The 26,544-nt window shown below is 45.4% G+C and overlaps 1 protein-coding gene across 11 annotated transcripts in view; it reads left to right on the top strand.

Moving 5' to 3' along the window:
• The window catches only part of FOXN3 (forkhead box N3), a 395,933-nt gene that overhangs the window by 262,167 nt on the left and 107,222 nt on the right, over positions 1 to 26,544 (top strand). For all 11 annotated transcript variants that reach the window (XM_057733100.1, XM_057733103.1, XM_057733104.1 and 8 more), the window contains one exon: positions 13,885 to 13,949. In XM_057733100.1, coding sequence (XP_057589083.1) covers positions 13,885 to 13,949 — 65 coding nt within the window. The remainder of the gene's footprint in view (positions 1 to 13,884; positions 13,950 to 26,544) is intronic.

Here is a 26,544-nt window from a genome sequence, read left to right as displayed (position 1 = left end):
TAAGGAAGTTTAGCAACATTATTTGCTTCATTGCCTTTTTTTTTAACTTTTTATTTTTATTTTATTTATTTATTTTATTGGCTGTGTTGGGTCTTCGTTGCTGCACACGGGCTTTCTCTGGTTGCAGCGAGTGGGGGCTACTCTTCATTGTGGTGCGCAGGCTCCTCATTGTGGTGGCCTCTCTTGCTTCAGAGCACGGGCTCTAGATGTGTGGGCTTCAGTAGTTGTGGCTCGTGGGCTCTAGAGCACAGGCTCAATAGGACTTAGTTGCTCCGCAGCACGTGGAATCTTCCCGGGGCAGGGATCAAACCCGTGTTCCCTGCATTGGCAGGCAGATTCCCAACCACTGTGCCACCTAGGAAGTCCTAACTTTTTACTTTATATTGCACTATAGTTGATTAACAATGTTGTGTTAGTTTCAGGTGTACAGCACAGTGATTCAGTTGTACATATGCATGTATCTATTCTTTTTCAAATTCTTTTCCCATTTAGGTTGTTACATGATATTGAACAGAGTTCCCTGGGCTATACCGTATGTCCTTATTGGTTATCCATTTTAAATATAGCAGCGTGTACATGTGTGTACATGTCAATCCCAAACACCCTAACGGCTTCATTGTCTTTTAAGGAGAGGAATGGATGTTTCTTGTAGAAGAATCAAATGGGTGTGAAGTTTTAGGTGTAGAAGAGTCAGTTATATAAGCCCTGGCCCACGTGGCGTGGGAAGAGGACCAGTCCACTTGGGTTTCCCAGTCATTTCTTTGGTTTTCCTGAGCAGGGCTTGGGGTACACATGGGACACTTTGAGAATAAGAGAGTCACAAGCAAGTCATGGCTTGGTACAGGTGATGAGGGAGGTGACCAGGGATCACGGGGAGAGGAAGGAGTGGAGGGAGCATCTTTGAGGGTAGGGCCAGCTCTTTGTGCTCAGTTAGAAGTATTAGGACAAAGGCATAGTTTAGATGCTGATAGCAATCATAATATTTGTTGACAGATGTAAGAGATTTCTTTCTGGAAATGGAGAATTGCCTTTTCTCACTTCAAAGCTAACCATAACTAGACCCAATAAACCATAGGAGAAAAAATTTTTTAAAAATAAAATAAACTTCTGTTAGGTACAACTTCAGGGTTAGAGCACCTGGATTTGGTACCCTCGATAGAACACGTAGACAGAGACCTCCAGCTCTGTAGCATCAGCTTTTCAAAATCAGCATTTATGTCTCTCATCTTCTTGGTGGGGTCTGGGGTGGGATTGGCTCTCAAAGCGAGGAAGTGAATAGTCAAGGTAAACCACAGTCTTCCCACAAATAGGTCATTTTCCTGTCTGTGACTGGTTTTCAGCATTGTAAGGAGCGCTGGGAATCAAACTGTGTCCCAGACTTGGATTAAGCATTTATATGTCTTGTTCTCCACGAGCCTGAAAGATGAATAGGTCATAGTGACTTTTGTCTCTGTTACGGAGGTTTTCCCCTGAAAGTCGCATTAGAGCAATGGAGTAGTGGCGGGTAACGTTATTGGCATTATCTGTATTATGTGTGGTTGTCACGGCCTCAAAACAACGCTTCAGCCCTGGGACAGAAGGTAGGAGTGTGGCCGGCCCTTCCGGCTTCTTGGTGATGGGAAATGGCCCAAGGATTTCAAGGCAAAATGATACTGAGTTCAAGGGAAAATGGTATTTTCACCCAAGAGCTACTTTCCTCTTAAAGGCGTGGATTTTGGGGAAGGGTCTCTTGTCACTTGTCTCCAACTACATGACAGGGTGTCAGGTCTCCAACTGGTTCCACCTGTTAAGCTGGAGCCCCTTTGCACAATCGTTCAAGATGACCACAAAACCACTGGCAAGGGAAGGAGAGAAGGCCTGGGCTTCCTTAGTCTCGACACCCCTGCAGCCCAGCGTGACTGCAGGGGAAGGCCCAGCAGCTGGCCCTGTGCCACCCTAGGCCACTCCATCCCAGACCTGCTGTCTTCAAACAGGCTGCTCCTTGAGGGGATCGTGGTGTCTGTATTCACGCACAGTGACCCTGAGAGAGAAATTCCATGACAAAGCCTCCAGGGTTCAACCCCCCTGGAATGCACCTAAGAGTGTATTGAGGGACTGCTTTCTGGGTTGGGATAATAGCCAGTGTTTATTGAGCAGGTACTAGGTACCAGGCCCTATACTGAGCACCCAATGAGGTGGATGACACTTTGGGAGAGTCTGTCGTTTCCCCAGGGAGGCAGCTGTAGAACTGGCAGGACTTTTTAAAAAAATATTTATTTATTTAGGCTTTGCCGGGTCTTAGTTGTGGCATACGGGATCTTCATTGTGGCATGCGAGATCTTTAGTTGCAGCATGCAAACTCTTAGTTGCAGCTTGTATGTTGGATCTAGTTCTCTGACCAGGGGTTGAATACGGGCCCCCTGCATTGGGAGCAGAGAGCCTTACCCACTGAACCACCAGCGAAGTCACAGGACAGTTGGTATTGAACACACATGTTGATGGCGGGGCTGCCAGGCCTTCAAGAAGGGACAGGTAAAGATCAAGTCAGGGTAGGCCTCATGGAAGACAGGGAATTGTCCATGGTTTCTGCCCAACAAGAGGGTTGTTGTCCAGAAGGTGCTAATGTCCTGTTTCATTCATGGCTTAGTAATCGAGGGACCCCAGAGCAGTAGGGTCCAGAGCTGTGTGTCTTTCTCTGAACAACCCCAGATGCTTTCTTTTATCTGTTTACCCAGCCATATCCCTGCCTCTTGGAGGACTGGTTCGTTTCTTCATTGCTGTGTCCCCGTAGCAGGGGTACAGACATGTTGTTCGGTGAATGGATGAGTCAGAGAAAGGAAGATGAGCAGCCCAGCTCCTGTTTCCAGAGCCTTGGCCTGAGGAGCAGAAGCACTACCTGCCTGCATGAGTACCTGGCTGGCCATTAGGGACTGTCTGCTTATTTATTTACTTATGTAGCTAACTAACTACTATTTCCTTTTAAATTATAGTAAAAGCCACATAATCTTGATTGATCATCGTAACCGTTTTGAAGTGTACAGTTCAGTGGCATTAAATATATTCACATTGTCGTGCAACCATCCCCACCATCCATCTCCAGAACTAACTGCATCTTGCAAAACTGAAACCCTGTACCCATTCAACAACAACTCTGCATTTCCTCCTCCCGCAGCCCCTGACAGCCACCATTCTCTGCATCCTTTCTGTCTTTCATGAATTTGACTCTTCTAGGTACCTCATATTAGCAGAATCATACGGTATTTGTCTTTTTGTGACAGGCTTATTTCACTTTGCATGATGTCCTCAGAGTTCATCTGTGGAATAGCATGTGCTGGAATTTCCTTCTTCTTTTAAGGCTGAATAATATTCCATTTTATGTATTTACCAGATACTCTGTATCCATTCATGCATTGATGGACACTCGGGTTGCTTCCGCTCTTCGCCTGTCGTGAATAATGCTGCTATGAACATGGGGGTACGAGCAACTCTTTGAGTTCCTGCTTTCAGTTCTTTTGAGTGTATGTATATATATATATACCCAGATGTGGAACTCCCGGAGCCTGTGGTGATTCTGTGTGTAATTGTCTGAGGAACTGTCACACTGTTTTCCATAGTAGCTGCACCATTTCCAGGGAATGCCTCAGTTACTTAACTTTTTGTGTCTTGTCTTTCCTCTATGAGTCTTACAAATTCACTCCTCCTTCCTTCTGCTCCACTTGTGTCCTTTATACTGGACTGATGACCACACTTGCACAGTCAGCCCAGATCCGGGAGCTACTTCTGCTCTCTCCCAACCACCTTTGAAAAAGCTAAGTTTATCCTGTTGGCCACTGAGCAGATGTCCTCCGGGAAGTCTCAGGCTGCTCCTGAGATTAAGCTGGAACCAAACTGGCCCTAGACTTGTAGCTCTTGGAACAGCTGCTCAGCTTTCCTCAACTCCACCATTTTAATTGTGATTAGTAGGTTCATTTGCATCTAAAAGAAGTCGTTTTCTTATCAGCACCATTGAGTTGGGAACCAGTGTGCTCCATTTATATGGAGTGGCCCATTTTAACCAGGCCCATTAAGCAGTAAAAGTAAATGTGGGTGTTTTACAAATGCAAATATATCATGCAAATAATGTACTTTATGCTGAATGATGCCTTGGTTTTCATATGTAAAATTAGAAACTGTGTAGCACAAAGATAATGATAAACACCTTTGCATCTGTTCATAAGATGTATCCTGAGCTGTATGCCTCTAGAACTGTAGCCCAAGCTTCAGGCAGAATTTCTTCAGTATACTCAAACATGCATTCCATATTATCAAAAATATACATGTACTTATCTAGTTATTTATATATTCCTAAGTAATCAAGAAATCACAGAAAAGAGTAATCCAAATTACCTCACGTATTACTTACCATCAAAGATGAGACATAATTTTGTTACCATTTTTAAAGATTTTTAAGTTTTTATCTGAGATGAGAGTGGAAGAAAGAATGTCGCTGTATAGGCTAGTTCCTTTGTAAAAGAATTATGTCTACGAAGAGTTTTTTTAGAAATCCTACTGTGTGAAATAATTCTGCTTATGATATGCAGGTAGCATTTTTGCTATTTTACGCCATCACATAGTAGAATAATAACAACAGTTTTCTCTGTGCAGTGAACTTGGCCAAATTCTAGGAGGGGAATTTAGTCTCTGGCTACACCTTTAGTCTCTGCCTACATGGGGTTTCTGCCCTTTGGAAATGTAAGACACACACCTATGGAAAGTGAATGAAACGTGTAAGACATCAGATCAGGAAATGTCACACAGTATAATCAATTGCCAAATTGACTCTACAGAAATTACCAGATTCAGAGTGGAGAGAGGTACCAGTGTGGGAGTGACCAGAAAAAGATTCAGGATTTGAGTTGAACCATAAAGGATGGATGGGAATTGAATAGGCGAAGAGAACATGGGGGCAGGGCATTTCAGCATAGGGGAACAGAATTTGAAACCGTACAACCCAGATTGTGACTTGAACCCACTATCTTTTAACTGATATCACACACCTGGTCTTAGGACGTGATGAAGCTCAGGTGCTTGACGTCTCCTCGCAGAAAGAATTCAGTGAGAGACAAAGTGATAGGTAAGAAGTGGATTTATTTAGAGAGAAACACACTCCACAGACAGAGTGTGGGCCATCTCAGAAGGCGAGAGGCCCCGAGATATGGGGTGGTTGGTTGTTATGGGCTGGGTAATTTCATAGGCTAATGAGTGGGAGGATTATCCCAATTATTTTGGAGAAGTGGTGGAGATTTCCAGGAATTGGGCTCCTGCCCACTTTTTGACCTTCTGTGGTCAGCCTCAGAACTGTAACGGTGCTGGTGGGTGTGTCATTTAGCTGCTCATGCGGTACAGTGAGTGTATAATGAGGCTTAAGGTCTACGGGAAGTCGAATCTTCTGCCATCTTGGACCTAGTTGGTTCTAACCAGTTGATGTATCCGCAATGGCTGTGTCATTCTTTTAAAGGCTGTGCCCCGTCGCCTTCCCTCCTGTTTCAGATTGGCTTGAATGGGTCATGGAAACATATAGGGTATGAGTGTGTTCTAGAGACCAGCGTCAGGTGGCATGTTGGGAAAGAACAGAAAGGCTTCTGAGGGGCAGAGAACCTATTGGACTTAAAGCTCTGCCCTATAGGCTACTGTTTTCACCCACTTTTATGACCACCAAGCTCTTCAAATGAAAAACTGTATGGAAACTCCACGTTAGACACATGAAAAATAAGATGCTTTTTTTTTTCTGGATTAATTTTTATTGGAGTATAGTTGCCTTACAATGTTGTGTTCATTTCTGCTGTACAACAGGAGAGAACCATGTTTAAGATCCCAGAATTTTTAACTTGAGCATTTTACAGGCAATCACCAAAGGCTATCATTTTTTTTTCTTTTTGAGGAATGCTGAGTTCAATTAATTGTAAACTTTTATTCCTTCAACGAACATTGATAAGTACCAGCCAAGTTCCAAGCATTGCCGTAGTTGGTGGGGATTTAGGAGAAGACAGACTCAGATGTCTTAGTGTTTTAGGGAGTGAGTGCACCGTGTGGAAAGGGAGACAGGCACAGACACTGGGGTGGGCTGAGTTGTCCCCTCCCAAACTTCATACATTGATTTTAAGTCCTAACACCCAGCACTCCAGAATGTGATCTCATTTGGAAATACGTTAGTTAAGAAGAGGTCATACTGCAGTAGGGTGGACCTCTAAGCCAATATAAAAAAAGAGAAATTTGGGGACTTCCCTGGTGGCACAGTGGTTAAGAATCTGCCTGCCAATGCAGGGGACACAGGTTCGATCCCTGGTCCAGGAAGATCCCACATACCGAGGAGCAGATAAGCCCGCGCGCCACAATTACTGAGCCTGTGCTCTAGAGCCCTCAAGCCGCAACTATTGAGCCCTCAAGCCACAACTACTGAAGCCTGCACACCTAGAGCCCGTGCTGCGCAAGAGAAGCCATGGCACTGAGAAGCCCGTGCACCGCAACAAAGAGCAGCCCCCGCTTGCCGCAGCTAAAGAAAGCCCGTGTGCAGCAACAAAGACCCAGTGCAGCCAATAAATTAATTTAAAAAAAATTTTTTTGAAAGAAATTGGACACAGAAAGCACACACAGGGAGAATACCATGTAAACATAAAGGCGGAGACGGGGTAATGCACAGAGACACCAAGGAACACCAAGGATTGCCTGCAACCACCGGAAACTAGGGGAGAGGCATGGAGCAGATTCTCACTTACAACCCTTAGAAGGAACCATCCTTGACTTTGGACTTGTAACTTTCAGAGCTGTGAGACGAGAGATTTCTATTGTTTTAAGCCACTCATCTGTGGTACTTTGTTGTGACAGCCCTAGAGGGCTAATAGAGACACCGAGAAATAGAGACACTTTTCCACAGGGCAGTGTGGAAAGTGCCTGTGGGGACCAGCAGGGGAAACAGAGGTGGGAAACTGGCCCCCTCATTTGAATCCATGGTGGGCGGTGGAGGAGGGGAGGGTGCGATGCAGCCAGAAACACATTCCAGAGTCTGGAGGCAAGATCAATTGGAGATACAGAATTGGAAAGCCAGATTTCCCAGGAGTTCATGAACTCTCCTAGAAAAGGAGAATGAATAGCAAAGAAGAGAGAGCTAAAACTCTAGGAATGCCCTTAATTACGGGGCCAAGGCCGGACAAAGAGCTAGCAGGACACGTCGAAAGGAGAGTGGGAGCAGGAGAGCCAGGCTAGGAGGGTGTTGTGAGGCTAACTTGGAAAGGGTTTTAAAGAGATGATGTCAAAAGTGTTAGAGAGGTTTCGTAATTAGAAAAAAATAATAATAAGAGTAAGCTTCTCATGTGAGTGCGTGTGGGGCGGGCACGGAGTGGGGAGGAGAGAGCCCTGAATGGCAGGCTGATGGGGAGCCTCTGCTGACCCAGATGTAAGGGGACTGCAGCCAGTCTAGGGACACTGTGACACAGAGGAGCAGAGGTTGGGCACTGGCGCCCAGCTCCTGGGCTTGGTGAACGCACAGCAGGGTCATGGGGGCCGAGAGGAGGATCTGGACCCCAGATGGCGCTGGATGATGGGTAAGCTAAAAAGTTGCTGCTCCTGGAAGGGGGACGTGAGGGGAGATGGGGTAATGGCCAGAGGAAAGATTCCACAGGAAAAGAGCACAGTCGGGGTGTTGCTTTGGCAAAGAAGAACGTGTGGACAGAGGTAGAAATGACAGAGGGTGAGTGAGCTTATGAGGGATGGCTTTGGTGTTAGAAAAGAGGAGGTGACGTTTTTGCCAGCTGAGGTGTGGAGAGGGAGGTCTGGGACTTGGCAAGTGGAGAGAAGAGTGAGGCCAGCTTAGTTGGGTTGCTGACCATCAGGTAATGGTTCTTGGCTGGGGGCAGTTTTATCTCCCAGAGGACACATGGTAGTATCTGGAGACATTTTTATTTGTTACAACTGGGGAGGGTTGGTGCTGGGATCTAGTGGGTGGAGGCGAGGGAGGCTTCTGAACACCCTACCATCCACAGGACGACCCCCACCGCAGAGATGATCCGGCCACAAGGTTAGCAGCGCTGAGGCTGAGAAACCCTGCCACAGGTCAACAGCACACCTCAAACATGTCTGAGGAGGGAAGCCGTAAACTTCATAGCATACTTTGTAGAACTGATGTATTTAAAATAACACAGTAGATCTCACTCCAGAGCAGCTGCCTCTGTCCGATTCTCACAGCATCCCCTCCTCGCCCCTCCACTCCAGCATATCCTTGGCTGTGATGGGCACACAGGAATGCTTTTCAGGTTGATCCAGTTGGAGGCAGAGTGAGTCTCCAGTCTTAACATTTGGCTAAGGTGACAACGCTATTCCGTTTCTTACCAGGATCCAACTTTTGCCATCAGAATGACCTTGCCACACTCTCTGTTGTAGTTTTTGTGGTCCTTGCTGGTTGTTGTCTGATCACTTCAGTGATGTTTTCCCAATCATCATCAGCCTCTGGAAATTGTCCAGTCCTGGTACATTTCCACCTGGTCTCTTCTGCCTCTTGACTACCTGACCCTGAAAGGTCACTATGGGCAGCCGTACTTGCCAATTTGGATCTATGCAGGATTCTGGGCAGAGTTTTTTTTTTTTTTTTTTTTTAGCTTTCTTTAGAGTAGGTGGCATCTGTGAAGCTGCTTCTTCCAGCCTATTGATTTTTAGAAAGTGTTCATTGCTACTTCGGATGGAGGAACGTCTGCAAATGAGATGATCTCAAAGCATCCCTAAGGGGAAGAGGAAGATGAAGGTGTGGTTAGCTCTTCCGTCACAGAGATGAAGACAAGAGCCAAACTGGGAGAGTCCACAGGATGCAGGAGGAAGTGTTGGCACTGAGCACGTCACTTCACTTCTCTGAACTGCAGTTTTCTTGTCAGCAAGACGACCACTGGGGTTTTTGCAGTTCACAGAGCCTCCTTTGTGCGTGCATCATCTCATTTAATTCTCCAACAGTTTGTAGGAGTGCTATTGCCCCCAGTCTGTAGGCGTGGAATTGAGACAAGGACAAATTAAAAGACTTCCAGTCTGTGTTTTCAACAGACAGATTCCCTGAGTCCAGATCTTGTGCTGTCCCCACCACACCTTGGAGGGAACTGGGTGGCCACTGAGATCCCTTTGAATGTCGACACGCTCCGGTTTTATATGGAAGATTGTGTCGAGAACATCCTTGAGAAATCTGAACTTTCAACTGGGCTCTTTCGTGATGCCTCTCAGATGATGAAGGGTGTTTTGTGAAACCTGAGACCGTCTCACATGCGTCTCTCTGATTTCTGCATTCCAGACTTCACAGACTGGCATCCGTCATCCAGGGGGTCTGTGTTAGTATGTGGTGCAGGTCATAGTATTTGTTTTTCTACGATATCCTGGTGATCAATCCACAGTTAGAATTAACAGTAGAATTCCAAGTATTTTTTCAGGAATTCCCCCTGTATCACAACTGCTTTGACTGTTTTATTCCTGTGGAAACACAGTCCAGTGGTAAGATGTCACACATCCAGTGAGACTGCCTTCACATTGTTTCCAGTGCTAAGAATATGGCAGGAATCTGCTCAGCTGCCTGAAGGCTAGTGGGCAAGCTCTGGCCTCTATAAGGATCAGGTTAGGATAGGCTGGTCTCCCTACATCCCTTTATTTTGCCCAGTCGTTATGGGCTTTCTGCTGTTTTGTGTGCTTTGGTTTAGTTAGCAATGCTAACTGCAGGGGACCTTCAGAGACAGCTTGTAGGTTTGTCTTTCACTGCCCAAAATTCTTTAGACTTCAATTCACTTCTTCTGGGGTCCTTCCAGTATTCATTCTTTCTCTGTCTCTCCCCCTCTTTCATTTTACAGTTAAAAAAAATTGTGGTGGTAAAATACATGTAACATAAAATATACCATCTTAATCATTTAAGTGTATAGTTAATAGTGGTAAGTACATTCACATTATTGGGTAACCAACCTCTGTAACTCTTTCATCTTACAAAATTGCAACTCTTACCCATTACATAAACAACTCCCAATTACCCCCTCCCTCCAGCCTCTGGCAACTCCCATTCTGCTTTGTCTCTGTGAACGTGACCACTCTGGTCAAGTACAGTATTTGTCCTTTTGTGACTGGCATATTTCACTTAGCATAATGTCGTCGAGTTTCATCCATGTTGTAGTACCCTGTTCTGTCTTTCACATCCACCAGTTCACTTTGGCAACTGGGTTCTTAGGGAAAAAATACTTTTTAAAAAGTACTTAGAGAAAAACATACCTTTTTTTAATTTTCTTTTCTTAGACTCACAGAGAGTCCAGGCTGGTGAATATAGGTGTGAATCTTGCCAGAACCTCCCAGGGTCTTGGTTACGGTTCAGCCAATTCTGACGATGATGACAGCTCATGGTCGTAGGGAGAACACATGACAGATGACATCATCATGCCAAGAGCCACCTTAGGGCTGGATGACCTGTTGATCTACAGTGTCCCCTTGGGAGTTGGAAGAACTGCAGCTGAGCATGTGAGGCCCAGGGAGAGACTGCAGGCTCTGAGTCCTCTGGCAGATGCCGGCGGGAGGGTACGGCGCATCCCTTGGAATTTGTCGGCTCAGCTCTGGTCTTAAGATCAGCGGGATCAGTGTTCTCAAATGCCAGTTCACAAACTGTCTTTTCTGGCAGGCCAGGCCCTCTTCACCTGTTGGTCGACTTCCTTTGCCACACATGGGTTTGGCTCCTGGTGCTGAAGGTCCTGGGATTTTGTTACAGTGTTACTGAAGTGAGACATTTGCAGTGCCAGCATTGTATTGTTTCTGCTCATATGAGCCCACGTGTCTGTCTTCCACATATGGTGAGCCTGATTGCTTTTTCTAGCCTGGGATTTTGCCTTGGAGAGATTCCTAGTGCAATACCGTCCACAGCCTTCTTCCGTGGAGAAGGACGGCTAAGGGTTTGGTGCCAAAAAACTGGAAGAGAAAGCTGGACGATGAGAAATGAAATCAGGGCCGTCGACATGTGTCTCTGTGGTACAGTGGGCTGGTCTTGGAAAGTGGGTTCTGCCTTGCCCTCCCGTGGGATTGGAGGATCCCATGGAAGAGCATGGATCGCTCTGTGTGTGCATGGTGTTTCAGCATCCTATCTTCAAGCAATGTGAGCACCATTGTAAGGTGATTAAAACCCACGCCGGTAGGTATAAGGGGGCCCTAGTGGCCACTACCCACAGCAGTGACCATTGACAAGTCACTGGCATTTAGGGGAGCTGAGTGCGGAGAGTCCCCCATCCTCCTCTGCAAACACCACCCCATCCTCCCCTCCTTGATTTGCCACATGAGTGCGTGGTTTCCAGAGTGGCCTGAGATCCTCCCACAAAGACCTCGACCACTAGCTTCTCTGAATTACTGTGGCTGATAATATACTTTTAAGTAATTTCATATATTTTTTTAAAGCTAACTTTGAGCTTTTAAGGGCCAAAGAGCCAGAGATATCTCCAGATGGAGGGAAAAGGTCAATTTGCTGCCTCCCCAGTCTACAGCTACTAGGGCCACAAGCATTTCTAGTCTCTTTAGGTAGAGTCACGGGAGGATGGAGCTAGCTAAGTATGACAGTAAGCTCCTAGAGGCCATAAAATATGGCTTCTAATCTTTCCCTCCATGTCCAAGCACAGTTTTCAATAAGCACTTAATAAATCCTTGAATCTCCTAACAATTAGAAGATGTCATTTGGAGGGACCATCCCAAAGAAGAGTGTAGACTATGGAGCCAGTGAGCTCAAAAGCTTTGCAATTAGCATGGCAGGAATTAGCTTACCTTGAGCTGGAGAGAGACCACAGGTGAATGTATCAGTCACAACAGGGACCACATCAGAGCAGGCAGGTGGGCCAGTCCAGATCTGTCTCCACTGAGAGAGTGTAGATTACACAGGCAGCACAGCAGGACAGCCAGAATAGTGATCAGTGACTTAGGTACATTAGAAGGATGTTGTACAAATCCTTAAGTAGATTTCTATCATACAGAGAATTTTCCTTATCTCAACCACTGGATTTACCCGTCTTCTCTTCCCCACATTTACTCCATCCCTGGCATCTACTCAGTTTTCAGCCAAATCAAGGTCAGGATAAAGAGGAGATTTGGAGGGAAGTAAGCTGGATAGTCAGGCTCCTGCAGTAATACTCAATTATTGAATTCTCCAGAAGCACCAGCTCCTCTATAATGAAGTCCTCAGTTTTTAAATATCTTTAGAAATCAGGTGATCCAGTGTTGTTGGCCACAGCCAGCTGGCTCTTTCCTGCTTTCTTATAAAAATAAGATGGTAAAATCCCAGGAGCTGGCTGGGGTTATTAAAAGATAATCTTAAGCATTTTAATGCACATTATTCTTCATGCAACTTTGAGCCTTAACAGCCCCAAATCTGAAGAGAACAGGAATCAGATAGAACTCAGTTTGCTGCCATCATCCTGCAGCCCTGAGACCCCAGCCAGATCTACTGTTGTCCTTTGCAACTCCTGGCCGCTCAGAGGCCACAGCCGCCAGAGCTGAGAATCAGGGCTGCAGGAAGAGCCACAGCTGAGATGCATTATCCTCCCTTACTCTGAGTATAGTAGATCCAAACCAAAATAAAACGAAAGTTTTGTCATTTACCTCAAGGTCCGTACTGTGTGTTTCCCACCACATTTGCCATTATTTTGACATATTTGTGTGCTTTAGCACTTTTCTTCCTCCTTCTCTACCCCTCACCGATCATGTAACATGTCCCCGTACCTGGTGTGCTATTTGTACCCCTGGGGATGAAATGTTGGTCACCAGAATGTGTCATTGGCATTTTGCCTTCTTGTTAACAGTGTTGCTACCCTGCGTTATGAGAGACCCTGATTGTTTCTGGAAGCATTCATTGTATAGTCCTTCAGATTTCTCTGTGTGTGTGTGTGTGTGTGTGTGTGTGTGTGTGTCCGTCCGTATTCAGCAAACTTACAAACGTGTTATTTAGACCAACTTTTTAATTTTTTTTACCTTTGAAGATGGTTGATAATGAATGCATTGACCAGTATCATTTGCCGCATTCTGTTTTGGAGAAAGTGATTTATGCCGCCTCTTGGGGCTGGCTGTAGTAACAGTTTTGACTAAGTGCTTTCTAACATTAATCTAAACCAGTCCTTGATTTAGAATCACCTCGTTTCCAGTGCAAGGATATTTTCCTAAGACTGGCTTGGTTATAAAGTTTTTCACTGGATGTCTTAAAACAGTGAAAATGCTTGTCTTTAAATGTAGTAAAATGTCTTTGTGATACATTGATCTTTTGTCTTTTCTTGCCTCTCCTGTTACAGGACTATGAGTGGTAACATATCTGCAAAATGTTTTATAGGATATGGAGTGCAACATTTTAAGCCAAGAAATTGAAAACGGGATACAAAACAAGAAGATGGGGAGGGAGGGAGTCGATCAAGGTCATATCTGTATATTAGAATTTGGTGGTAGAAGAGCCAAGAAAGGCAAGCTCACATTTATAATAGGCAGGTGGCACCAGGAAGTGGTGGAAAACCTGCTGATCTCAGAAGAGGTGGATGGGAGTTCTTTGTGGTGCAGAGTCATAAAATTATGAACAAAGTAGCCAAAGTTATAAGCTGCGATGTTGAACCAATGTTGCCATTTTGTTTAGCTGCAAATAATTTCAGTGCCCAAGAGGGAACGGGTTAAGACAATAACCAGAATATCCAGGCAGACAGGTTCTGCACTTTGAAATAAGAAGCGCATTCATCATAAAACAAGCCTAATGGTTTTTAAAGATGCATTTTCAGAGGGTGTAAATAATACATAATTGGAAAAGTGTTTTGAGGCCATTTTGAAAGATGTGTTTGGAAGAAGCGTTGTTCTGAGTGCCGCTAAGTGAGTGTAGATGAGCTCGCTCTCATGCTGGTTTCTCTTCTGTTTTAGCACATCAGGTCCACCCCTCTGGCCGGGCAGCACCTTCTTCAAGAGAAATGGAGCCCTTCTACAAGGTAGGTCTCTAGAAGCCCCCCTCCCTTCCCCCACCCCCTCATTCCTCCTTCGTGCTTGGTGTCCATCGGGGGAGTTCTGTCCACTTCGGAGTGGGCACTCTGTGACTGCTGTACGATGGCTCTGTTTGTCCAGTTCTCTTTATTTCTCCTACTCACGTCTCCTGGTTGCTAGGAATTGTTAGTCTGAAATAAGACAACTTCTTTGGTCTGTCGTCACTGTCAGATTCCAGAAGTGTTTGGCTTGCTTTGGAGAAATGGGAATTACATAGCAGTTCGGATGCAATGGTAGCCTCAATTGGGCTGATAAAGTCAAACCCCATACAGATTTCCAGTGCTTGGGCTACGAGAAACGTTGCGGGTGTTTTGGCACTTCGGTAGTCATGGCGATCCACTCGTTGCTTGCTGTCCCCTGACGTCCACGTGTACCTGGAAGGATGACTGTGGTTTGTTCTGAGGCTCAGAGTTCACACACCCCTCCCTTGTCCCTGCAGGTGTCATTTGCAGGGGGACCTACTTCCTACTGTCCAGTCCTATCCAGTGTGCTCAAGAAATTCAAACTACCTTTCATCTGTACTTTTGCTGTCAAGTTTCTTTAAAAATGGCCAAAGTCAAAGAAGAATACATGGCTAAAAACAGCAATAAGATGCATGCTAACTACTTCGAGAAATTACTTTGGGGAGATTGCTGTTTTGGATGTCTCCTCTGCAGATGAGATGGAATTGGCTGGCCCCCAAGGGTCTTCTGACTTCCCTTCCCCATTAGCCCCTCTTGATTGGCTGGGTGTCACAGTGGCACAATTGGCCCAAAGCAGATGGATTTGGTTGTGCCAAAAGCTTTGGAACTGTACTGGGCTTAGGGTGAGGAGTTTCAGTGCATCTTGGTAGGTTTAGCGCTGTTAAGCCTCTTTTCCCTAAAAGTTACAGGCCCAGGGCTGGCCATGTGTGTGAAGAAGTAAAATACAAATATAGCGAAGAAAAGAGGCATTTATCTTCAGGTTTCCGGTGTAGCTCAAACAGTTGTGAGAGATGTCATCACATTGTGTTTTCAAGGCTGTACAGTTGTGTGTTATCTTTTTAATAGCCTGTGAGATTGGGAACTTAAGAATTTCTTTGCATCTTTGCTTGGTCCAGGTGAAATTTAGACAGGCAGGTCTGATTGATCCTAATTTTAATGACCGTCATAAATATCCTAAATATTTAAGAAGAAAGGGAACTCCCTCCACTCTCAAAAATTAATACATAATTTTTTTAAAATGTGTTCTCCCTTCAGAAAGTGTAAATGGAAACCGATTATGATGAGCCTTTGGGTTTTTTCAAGTGGATTTCAAAGTTATGTGCATCTTTATTTTTCCTCTAGATCTATGGCAATGATATGAATATCATTCATGGTTGGATTATCTTCACAAAAGGGATTTTATTTACTTAGAGCATTTTCTTATGGGATTTTTATTCATTAAGTTCCACATTAGGGAAGATTTGCTCTAAGCATGTTAGGTTTTGGTTATTTCTGTGGTACAAAAGCATAAGTGAAAAATTGATAAAGTTTATGAAGTTGAGTGATTTCACCATCTCATGGGTGGTAGACTTTTTTTCTCTTCTTCAAAGGGTTAAACATTCTCCTATTCACTTTAGGCACTGAGAATTAAATTATTACAGATTTCATTTGCTCATTGAACCCACATCCAATTCAATACATCCCATTTACTTTTTTTGTACATGTGAAGATCAGAAGGACCATGGTGAGAATTCAGGAGAGAGGGTGGGGATTTGTTAATGGTTTTTTCCTGTTGTGTTTCTTCATGTGCTTCATAGAGAGTGCGTGAGACACTTACATTGTGGTAAGATTTTTTAAACTCCGTGCATGTTCTGAATTAATATTTTTTAAAATTTATTTTATTGATGTGTAGTTGATTTACAGATGTGTTCATTTTTGCCTTACAGCAAAGTGATTCAGTTATATATACACATTCTTTCTCATATTCTTTTCCATCATGGTTTATCACAGGATGTTGAATGTCGTTCCCTGTGCTACACAGTAGGACCTTTTGTTTATCCATTCTATATATAATAGTTCGCATCTGCTCATCCCACACTCCTGTTCCATCTCCCCACGACTCACCCCCCTTGGCAACCACAGGTCTGTTCGCTATGTCTGTGGGTCTGCTTCTGTTTTGTAGATAAGTTCGTGTGTGTCATGTTCTTGTGTTTCTTTGGTGGGCAGTACTCGCAGAAGTTACTCCTGCCCAGGAACAGAAGTTTTACAGGAAAGAGCATAGAAAGAAGGGAGCCACCCGGTCATGGCAGCGGAAGTATTAGGTTAGAATTAAGTGGAAGAAAACGTACCTGATTTATGCTCATTTTCTCATCTTTATACTTTATATTTTCAATATCTGTCCACATGTTTTCTTTGCGTCTGAAGCAAGCAGGAGGGTGTTTTTCTAGATAACCAGACTAGGAAAGAACTCTGTTAATAGGTTCCAGCCACAGGGATTGGGATTGCAGGCTAGGAGGATCCCCTAAAGAACCCATTTCCTAGAAGCGGGGTAGTAGGTGAAGCTTGGTCACACAGGGTGACACAGGGACCCAGTGACTGGCCATCAAAGCCCAGCTGTGACTGTGAGCCCTGACCGTAAGCAGGAGCTGGTGAAACCGGGCTGCACAGGGGCAGGGGAGAAGCTGGTCTGTGGAGTTGCCCTAAGAGACCTAAAGAATCCAAAAGCAGCAAAATGAGCAATGTGCCACATTGCTTCGAGGACAGAGCCTTGTTTTTGTCAGGAGGAAGGGAACATGGGGCTGTCACTTCTCCCAAGGCCTAAAAAAATAGATAGATGGGGGCAGTGCCAGGAGGGGAACCAGCCAGAGCACATGGGCACGAGAGGACCACGGGTAGAGAGAGCGATGGGGACTCTGTGGGGTGGATGTGGAAATGAGGGCTTTGGGATAATGACATCATCATGTACTCTAAGATGTGGTTCAGAAGAAAGCTGAGATTTCCAAAGAGAAAGTAATGGAAGGCGAAACCTGAAATCAGTGGAACAGAATGACCTAATGGTTACTTTGGGGAACCGGTGTCCATGGTCTAATAGTTGTTTGGTTTTTAAGCTGTTGAGCAGAGACGTGGTATAGTTATTTTTTTCCAGCATAAAATGGATTGCAAGAATAAACTGGAAGCACTCGAGGTCCTGTCGAGGGCGGCCTCTGTGCTTCGGTTCTTGCAGAATCACTGGCAAGAGGGCCTGCTGAATCATCTCGCAGTTTTGAGGATAATGGGGTAAGATTTGGTTTGGATTACACCAGGCATGGATACTTAACATAATTGGTCATTTCATCAATTCTCGGTATTTATTTTAAATGCCATTTAGGCTGCTAGAGACAGTTTTAGTACGTTAGCAGTTTCAGTGGGTAGAGAGCACTTCAGATCTTGTACAATAGAAACCTAGCTGAGTGCCAGAAGGGGACAAACCCTTTGTTTAAAGGGGATCCAGGATGGGGCCAAACAGATGAGTGTGGCGTATTCAGAGCCCTCAGGAGTGGCCAGCTGACAGGTGTCCCCAACTGTCCCCTCTGCCTGTTTCTGCGTATCTCTGTTACAATCTCTGCGTGTGAAATACATTTTTTAACTTCTTAGGTAATAATATCTCTTATTTTCTTAGTTAAAAGCGTATTTTATATTTTTTCCCTTTTCCAAACTCCCCCAGCCCCGAACTCCCCCGCCACCCCCATATACACACATATTCCGTTCACCTATCAAACTTAAAATTAGGTTACTTTATTTAAACATCACCCTTGGATGAATTATTTTAATGAGTCAGTGATGCCTAATTAAAGGCATTCCCCACCCCCGGCTTGACCCTTCAGGGTCTCCCTGGAGCGTGCACCCCACAGCTACCTGTGGCACCGCTGCTTGTGTTCGCCTCCTGCCTCCTTCTAAGAGTTGCCACGAGCTGCCACCCGCCTGATCCTCCACGTCTGCCCCCGCTTGGGCCTTCATAGGCTTCCTAGGCCTCCTAGCTCCCCATGGAGGTTTGTTCAGAGAGAAACTGCTGCCTTTACAGCTCGGAGCCAGGTGAGCATCTGGGCCCGCTCACACCGCCCCACCTGCGAGCATTTCTTTACTCTCTGTCTCTGTGTGTCAGGCGTTGGAGTAGGCTGGGCTTCCCCAGGGAGGCCAAGGGCCTGCCCCCTCCGCCAGTGACAGCCGTCCTAGGCGCAGACCGCATGTCCGGACTCCTCTTACAGAGCAGCTCAAGCCCTGATGCCATCACAGGTCATGCAGACCTGCCCAGTTACCAGCCCCTCCAGCCTTCTGGGCCCTGCCTCCACTTTCCTCCTGTCTGTCCCTCCTGTACGGGGCCACTAATTCTTTTTTTTTTTGGCACACGGGCTTAGTTGCTCCGTGGCATGTGGGATCTTCCTGGAGCTGGGATCGAACCCGTGACCTCTGCATTGGCAGGCGGATTCTTAACCGCTGCGCCACCTAGGAAGCCCCACGGGGCCACTAATTCTTATTAACTCAGTTCCCATAGGATGCAGGGGTGGAATGAAGATAAACTCCCTGAACACGCACAGCAGGTGTTTATTTCCATTCACTTCTGACAGCCCCCTGGATGAGCTAATGAAATGGAAAGAAGACCTTCCAGGCCTTTTCAGTGCACAGAGCAGGACTGAGCTGCCGCAGGCCTGGGAGCAGATAGGGCAAAGGAAACCAGCTCTTCTGCTGTCAGATGCACATTGTCCCTCTGAGGGCGCAGATGTGCTTGCCACTGGTGTGAACCGTGCAGGAAGTTGATTATGCCCAGTAGATGACTTGCTTTGAGGAATGCTAGTTTCCCAAGGTCTAGTCTGGCTTCATGCACTTGTTACTTTGCTGGGAGTCCTATTATATATCATCTACCCTCCACAACCCTTACCCTCTCCCATAGCTTTGCGGTGGGTTTTTTCTGCTAAAATGTATGCAGTACCTCCCTTTGGTTGTATTTGGGGCTGTGAAAGGCTCAGCAGCAAGTACTCAGTACATCAGAAACAGGTTCTAGTGGAAGGAGCCCTGGATTACCAGTGAGGGGACCTGGTTGTGGTCCCAACTCTGCCACTTGGTAAACTCTGACCTTGGGCAAACCTCATGGTATCCCTAGGATTTCATGTTCTTGCCTGTGAATTAAGGAGCAGACCTCAGAAGTGGCAGGGGTTTCCTGTGGATTACAGCTCTGATCCGTCCTAGCAACTTCCCTAAAGCAGGTCGAGGACTTCCCTGGCGGTCCAGTGGTTAAGACTCTGTGCTTCCACTGCAGGGGGCACAGGTTCGATCCCTGGTCGGGGAAGATCCTGCGTGCCACGCAGCCCAAAAAAAAGGAAAGAAAAGAAAAAGAAAAAGAAAGAAGTACAGTATAGTGGGCTGAAATGGTATTGAGGCTCAGCTCAGTGGAAGGAGTGCTACCTTCAGCCAGCGGTGTCAGCAGATGGCCCAAGGAGAGGAAACAGGGTGATGGCTGCCTGGCTACATCCTGACCCTTGAACAGGCCCTTTCTCAGAGGTCTCATGGATCGTAGGGAGGCAACATATTACAGATTTGGACAACCTGGAAATGAACCATCTTGGCTTCTTGAGCACCTGGCTTACCCTCTCTGTGGGAGTAATAATAGACATGCTTGTCTCCTGGGGTTCTTGTAGGATTCAATGAATTCAAATCAGTAAAGCATTGAGAACATGCTGAATTCCCAGAGTTAGTTACTATGACATTTTACAAAACTATGAATCTTAGGAAAATAGGGCTAATGTCCTCTGAATGTGCTGTCCTTGTGCTGTTTCTCTTCTCTGCTAAAATTTCCCTTGTCCATTTGTTGGGGCTAGTGATTCTCAGAACAGGGCAAGAGATGGGATACCCCAGATCCCATTGGATTTTTACATGGATCTGAGAGTCAACTTGTTCATCTCTTTATATCAGATTCATTTCGAATAGGACTGCTTCCTTGTGAGGTCCCCCAGCTTGCAAAGACTTGAGTTGTAGCCCTTGCTGTACAGCTGTACACACCTACCAGGTGCATAGATAGCCACGCAAGAGCACGGATTCAGCACCACATCAACCCAGGTTTGAATCCCTCCTTCTCTGGGCACCAGCTGTTTGACCTTGGGCCTCAGTTTCAGTTGTCTGTAAAATGGGGCTACGAGTTGTGCTCCCCAGAATCTTTGCAGAGATTAAAGGAGGGTGTGAATGTGGAAACTTTCGTCCAGTTCAGCACCTGGCCTGGCACCTCACAGATATTTAATAGAGTGAAGGATTTTAACTTTTGACTCTGTTTCACGCCTAAGATTTTTGATCGTTCATCCTAGCTGGTGTATTCAGGGTGAAAAGTTCCAAAATTCCTCAGAGAAACAGTCTCCCAAATGCCCCTCCTTGCATGACGCCCACTCACCCTGGCAGCCTCGCCAGCATTTCATTTCTGATAGAACCAGAGTGTCTGCATGGCCACGGTCTCTAGTCCAGGCACTTCCTCCCTTCTCTCCATCAAGACTCAGACTGCAGGTTTTGTTTGGGTTTACCCTGCCCCTCCCCCGCACGTTTCTTTCCCATTTGGTTGCAGCCCTTGGGCTCTTTGGCTTCTGTCGTCTAATCTGCTCCACAAGCTGACTCTTTTGTCCATTTTGCAAAGAGGGCATCCACCTACTGCATCAATCCCTTGATTCTTGCCCGCAGGCACACCCGGTTCAGGGAAAAAAAAAAAAAAAAAAAAAAGTAATAACAGAAAGGGAACAAAAAACCTCTCTACATTCTCTCCCCCGCCCCCCACCCCCCCACCATGCTAATTGCCTTCTGTCTTCGTTTGGCCTGCAGAAGCCCTTTGGTTTTTCAGAGGAGCCCTTATCTCTTGGCATGTTTGTCTTATTGTTCTGTACTGAGTTATTTGTAAAGATATTTATGTATTTATATTCTTTACAATAATAAAGTCACTTGGCTCTTTTTGTTTGCTGTCAAGTGAAGTTAAAGGGGTGCTGTTCTGTTCCTCTCATCCCTCAAGCAGTGAGAACATGCTCTTAAGTTAGTTAAAAACTATAAGGACATGCAATTTTATTTCTACTCCAGTCCTTTTTATTTTTATTGAAGGATAGTTGTTGTACAATATTATGTTACACGTGTACAGTATACTGATTCACAATATTTAAAGGTTATACTCCATGTATAGTTATAAAATACTGGCTATTTTCCCTGTGCTGTACAGTATATTCTTGTAGCTTATTTTGTACCTAATAGTTTGTACCTCTTCATCCTCTCCCCCCTCCCCTCTCCCCACTGGTAACCACTGGTTTGTTGATATCTGTCTGCTTCTTCGTTATGTTCACTAGTTTATTGTATTTTTTAGATTTCACATATATGTAATACCATACAGTGTTTGTCTTTGTCTGTCTGACCCAGGAAATGCAATTTTAAAAGAAGCCTTTGGTCAATTCTGATCTTCACTGTCTCATGGGAATCCAGAGTTGCCCCAACTTCCCTGCGTCTGCAGCCTGGCCTGGACTGTGAGGAAGCAGCAGTCAGCCTGTATTTTCCTATCTGACTTTAATTTCAGCCAGTCTCTGTACCATTGTCCATAGTAACCCTTTTCATGAAAATCCTGTGTTGTACTCAGCCCTGTAGACAGAAATAGGGAAGCCAGAAGGAACTGCCAGCTTTCCCAGGGACCTGGCATTGAGAGCTTCCTCCGGGCCAGGCCCCTGCCGGGTGGGTGGGTATGAGCTGGTCCTGCTGTTTTAGGAGGAAGGTGGAAACTGAGGCCGGAATTTAGGAGATGGGGGGCAGGGCAGGAGAGGGAGCTTTAGAAGTTGTCAGTCCAGAAATGACTGTGGAAGTTATAAGCATAAATGAGATTTTTTAGGGGGTTATAGAATGAAAAAGAGGGAAAGGTCCATCTTGAAGACCTAGATTTATAATAGAAAGAGGAGTATGTAGCTGACAGCAAGCAACCATGACGTTGAAGAAGCTGCTTAGTCAGAAACTGTAGGAAATCACTGAAATGAAGGGGAAGAGTTTCAGAAAGAAGGGACTGGGCCGGAGCAGCCACTGTGCAGAGAAGCCGAAGGTCGGGGGTTGGAGGGGGGTTTGTGAATGGAGCCAAAGAACAGCCACCTGTGGGCTCTGATGACTAAAATGGCACTAGGCCTTTGGGGCATGACGCCTAATCTTCTGGCTCCGTGGACCTGCCTGTTCTGGACATTTCACATAAATGGAATCAGACAATAAGTGACCTTTTGTGTCTGGCTGTATATATCCTTTACATTATTCCTATATTAGCTTTATGCCTTAGGTATTATTATTCCCGTTTTGCAGATGGGAAAAATAAGGCCCGAAGCAATTGTCCTGCTCTAGGTCGCAGAGCCAGGATCAGAAACCTGCACTCACACTTGTCCTTGGTTCTGAATGGCATCAATATTTCTAAATAGCTTTGCACGTTAGATGTTTAGACATTCTGCAGTGTTTTGCAGACTGGGGCTGGGCAGAATCCTGTTATAATGCTTAAAAGCAATTTGTAAGGATGAGACAAAAAGATGGAAATAAATACTTACGTTTGTCTTCCTTCATTTGAGTAAAGAGGCTTCGTTTCTCCTTTCGTCCCTACGTATGACTATTGTAAACAGCTAACTTTAAGATATTTTAAACACTGAGGAAAGAGAGAAAGGGAAATCCTGAAATTAGTCATTCTAAGATTAATGCAATGAGAGGGCCCACCTCTTAACAGAATGAATATTATATTTGAGTGTATCTGAATTTTATACTAGAAGATAGAGAGGTAAAGATAATTTTACACTGATTACAGTTCCGCAAAAGGAATATTTCCTTATAGTTTAATTTTTGGAGCATTTAAAAATGTTTTCCTTGTCTATTAAATTGTATCATTTAGATGATAAAATAAAAAGATTATACAACCTTGGATCATATTGTACGGCAGAATCTGCTTTTATCAAAGTGATCAATCTTAAAACACAGTTGGAAAAGTCAGCCCCCTTGAAGTCCTGCTGAACTGTGCGTGGATGGAAGTTTAGAAATATTTTAATACAATTGCCAAGAGGTTTACAATGAAGAAGAATTTTTTAGAATAGACTAAGGGAAATGCTCACATTACAGTTTCAGAAGTGAACTTAAAAGCACCCACCTGTAAACTGCAAGAGGTCAAGTTTGTGTTCTTGTTTTGTTCCCTTGACGACCAAAAGGTGTGGCTGAGAACTCCTGGGTAGTACTCACTGCAGTGCATGTGATAGGTCAGGAGTGTATGCCTGTGTGGGGGGGGTGCGGGTGGGGTGGCGGTGGATGTGACCCAAGCATTCAGGCTTTTTATCCCTGGTCATTGTGAGTCCACAAGAATAAATCTCCCCTGCCATCCATCTGCCCCTCTTCCACTGGTGTTTGCAACCCACAAAAGGTGGTATGAAGATAAAAGACCTGAGTTTTCAAATCAGGCCTCCCTGGGTCCATTCCCTGCATTGCTGCCTAATTGCTCTCCGACTCTGAGAAAGTTATGTAAACTTCTTTAGCTGTTGTAAAATGCAAAAATACCAGTCTTGCAAGATGCGTATAATTCTATGTGAGAATTAGATGATGATATGTGAATCGTCCCTGGCACTTAGTAGGTGCTCCAAGTGTAGGTGTCATGGCTACTTCTTTCACTCCAGGGGAGGCAGCGTGACTGGGAGAGAAGAGTATGGACCTTGGAGCTGGCCAGTCTTGGGTGCAAAGGCCAACCTCTGCTGTCCACCAGCTGCGTGACTTCACACAGCTCATCTGATTGTTTGAGCCTTTCCAGCCAGTAAGACAGATAGTAGTGCTTCATGGGATTTTTGTGAGAATTAAAATAGTGTTATGTACAGGGCTGACACAGTGAGTATTGTGTTCAGTAAATAGAGTTCATTATGTTTACGATGGCATTTCTGCAATTTCCTAAGGTTTTCGATTCCTTCCATCCCCAAACACCGACATAGAGAAATCCTTGCCCAGTTGAACTGATCTTCAGGAATGTTTAAGACTGATTTCAGTCTCTCTGAAGCTCGTGCTACATGAAGGCAAATGCCCACAAGATACCCACAGGAGGAGGAGAACTTGAGCCCTCACCAGCTGTTCTCACTGACGCTTTTGAGTGACTAAGATCTTGCAGAAATGTGACACAGGAAAAGAAAGTTCCTTGGGGATGGGTTGGAATAGCTTGTGATCTGTATTCCTATTTCTTCCTCTTAGTGTCGTGATTGTGCCGGAATACAAACTTTTTGCAAAGATTTGTTTCAAAATTGGGAGGGGAAAAAAAATGGGAGGGAAGAAGAAGGAGAGACCCAGTTGCAGTGATAAAGAACTTTAAAACTTTGTTTAAAGGATCATGTTGAATTTGCTGCCCGCTTCGTGGTCACTGTAGGTGGGTGGCCTCTCTTTGGGCTGATGTTTTTTAGGCAGCGTGTTCAAGATGATCTCATTCTGCTTATTGGATACACCTTGCAGGGAGGTGTTTGAGCCACAGGTCTGTGCCTAATGACACCTGCCAGTAGGGCTACTGTAACCCAGTGTCTTGGCTGTGGATTCATCTCCTATACTTTGGGCAAGATTCTGAGGACGTTGTGACATGAGATGAGAAGCCTGTGACATAAGAAAGGCCAGTTCTGTATTCATCATTTGTGGGTACTGTCTTTCTCAGACTCTGAGAGACTTCATTCTTTAATTTTTGCCCTGGTTGGAAAACGGAACAATTATGAAGGACATTTTCACTTTTAAATTTTTGCAGCTGTCGCAGGCCCTAATTGGGGTGCTCACAGGGACGGCATGGGTACCAATAGCCATATCAGGGCATCAAGGGCATCTTTCTTTTCTTGTAGGATCCCCTCCTTCCCTCCCCCACCAACATAATATTGCAAATGGAAGGTGCCAACTTTTTATAGGAGCTCCCTGGTCTCGGCAGTTGGTTGAGAGACAGGCTCATGACTCAGCCCAGGCCAGAGTTCCACCCTGGTCTTTCTGCTCTTGGGTCTGGGAGCTCTAAAGGATGTGCTGGCATCACAGTACCTTCCTTGTAGAGTCAACCAGTGTGCAAGAAATGGCACCAGCGCAATGAAGCAGAGACAAGGGACCACTCTACCGCTGCCCTTCCCATGGTTGGATTAGATGAGCTCATAAATTCTCCCTTTTACTTAACCCAGTTTGACTTGGGGGGGGGGTGTGGGTGTGTGTGTGTGTGTGTGTGTGTGTGTGTGTGTATGTGTGTACCTCCAGGAGTCCTGACTAGTAAAGAATCTCTAAATGAGTAGCATCCATTCAGCTACATGTATATCACAGATAATGTCTGTGTGCCAATGAAATTCCAACCTCCCCATTGTCCTAGGAGGTCCACTTAGTGGTTTGGCTGTCATTTGAAAGATGAGCTTGGAGAGCTTTCCAGAGATGGTGACTTGACTTAAGCAAACAATGTAGGATCTTGGTAATAATAATAATACCTAGTCTCTCTCTGTCCCCCAGCTCAGCTTTGCCTTTGGTGGGAATAGACTCGGAGAGGCTCACATTGAATTTACAAGGTGGCTGCCAGCAGCCTCTTGAGCTACAAACTTTGAATCTAGCATTTTCCCGTTGTTCGCAGGAGAAGTTATGAGCAGCACGGTAATTAGACAAACCTGGATCACATGACCACCTAGAAGCAGCACTGTAATCAGAGGAATGGGAGGGGTGGGTTGGTTTATGCTGGGAGGGGAAGCATCCCTGGGAAGCCCATGGACGGATGGTGAGGTAGAAGGGTCTCCAGATGCAAGTCAGGGTCAGTTCTCAGAAAGGGGAAGGAACTGTCCATGGCAACAGCACAGCACAGCCATTTTAAAAAACAGGGCAATGGAGAAGGGAACATTAGGTTACATATGCAAGTATTCATGGCCAGAAAATGGAATGTTGAAGACTAAGTGCATATCTTCCCCTTTGAGACTCTTCCAGCTTTCTTTCAACGAGAAGGGCCATCATCCATGGGTGTACAGGCTGCCAAGGTCTCAGGGCATGTGGTGGTGTCAGTCAAGGGAAGTAATTTCCCAGAGGCCCAGGATCTAAGATAATGATAGCATTCCCCTTCCATGGCAAAGTGGGGGTCGGTGAAACACATTACTTTAACTAGACCTGCCTCATTGGTGATAAAGGAGAGACAGAAGATGGGATACAACTGCCCTTGACCGAGGATTAACCTTGAGCAACCAACCTTCGGATCTTTGAGAGCTTCTCTTAGCAGCTAGAGTTGATCCCCAGGGTCCTCACTTCAGCGTACAAGATGCTTGGACAGTTAATGTATTAATCAGCCAGGTTGGCCATAAGAAAATACCGCAGACTGGGGGGCTTCTACAACAGAGATTCATTTTCTCGCTGTTCTGGAGGCTGGGAGTCGGCAGGCTTGATTTCTCCTGGGCCGCTTCTTGGCTTGCAGGCAGCTGCCCTCTCACTGTGTCCTCACAAGTGTGCATGCTTCCTCTAGCCTCTTCCTCTTCTTATAAGGACACCAGTCCTGTTGGATTAGAGTCCTGTTAGGGTCCCGTTACCCTAGAGCCCCACCCTTACATTCTTGTTTAATCTTTAGTACCTCTTTAAAGGCTCTGTATCC

This window comes from Hippopotamus amphibius, chromosome 4 (assembly GCF_030028045.1).
Source record: "Hippopotamus amphibius kiboko isolate mHipAmp2 chromosome 4, mHipAmp2.hap2, whole genome shotgun sequence".
In the NCBI taxonomy this organism is placed as follows: Eukaryota; Metazoa; Chordata; class Mammalia; order Artiodactyla; family Hippopotamidae; genus Hippopotamus; species Hippopotamus amphibius.
The sequence above is the reverse complement of the archived record's forward strand: the minus strand, read 5'-3'. Positions and strand labels throughout refer to the sequence as shown.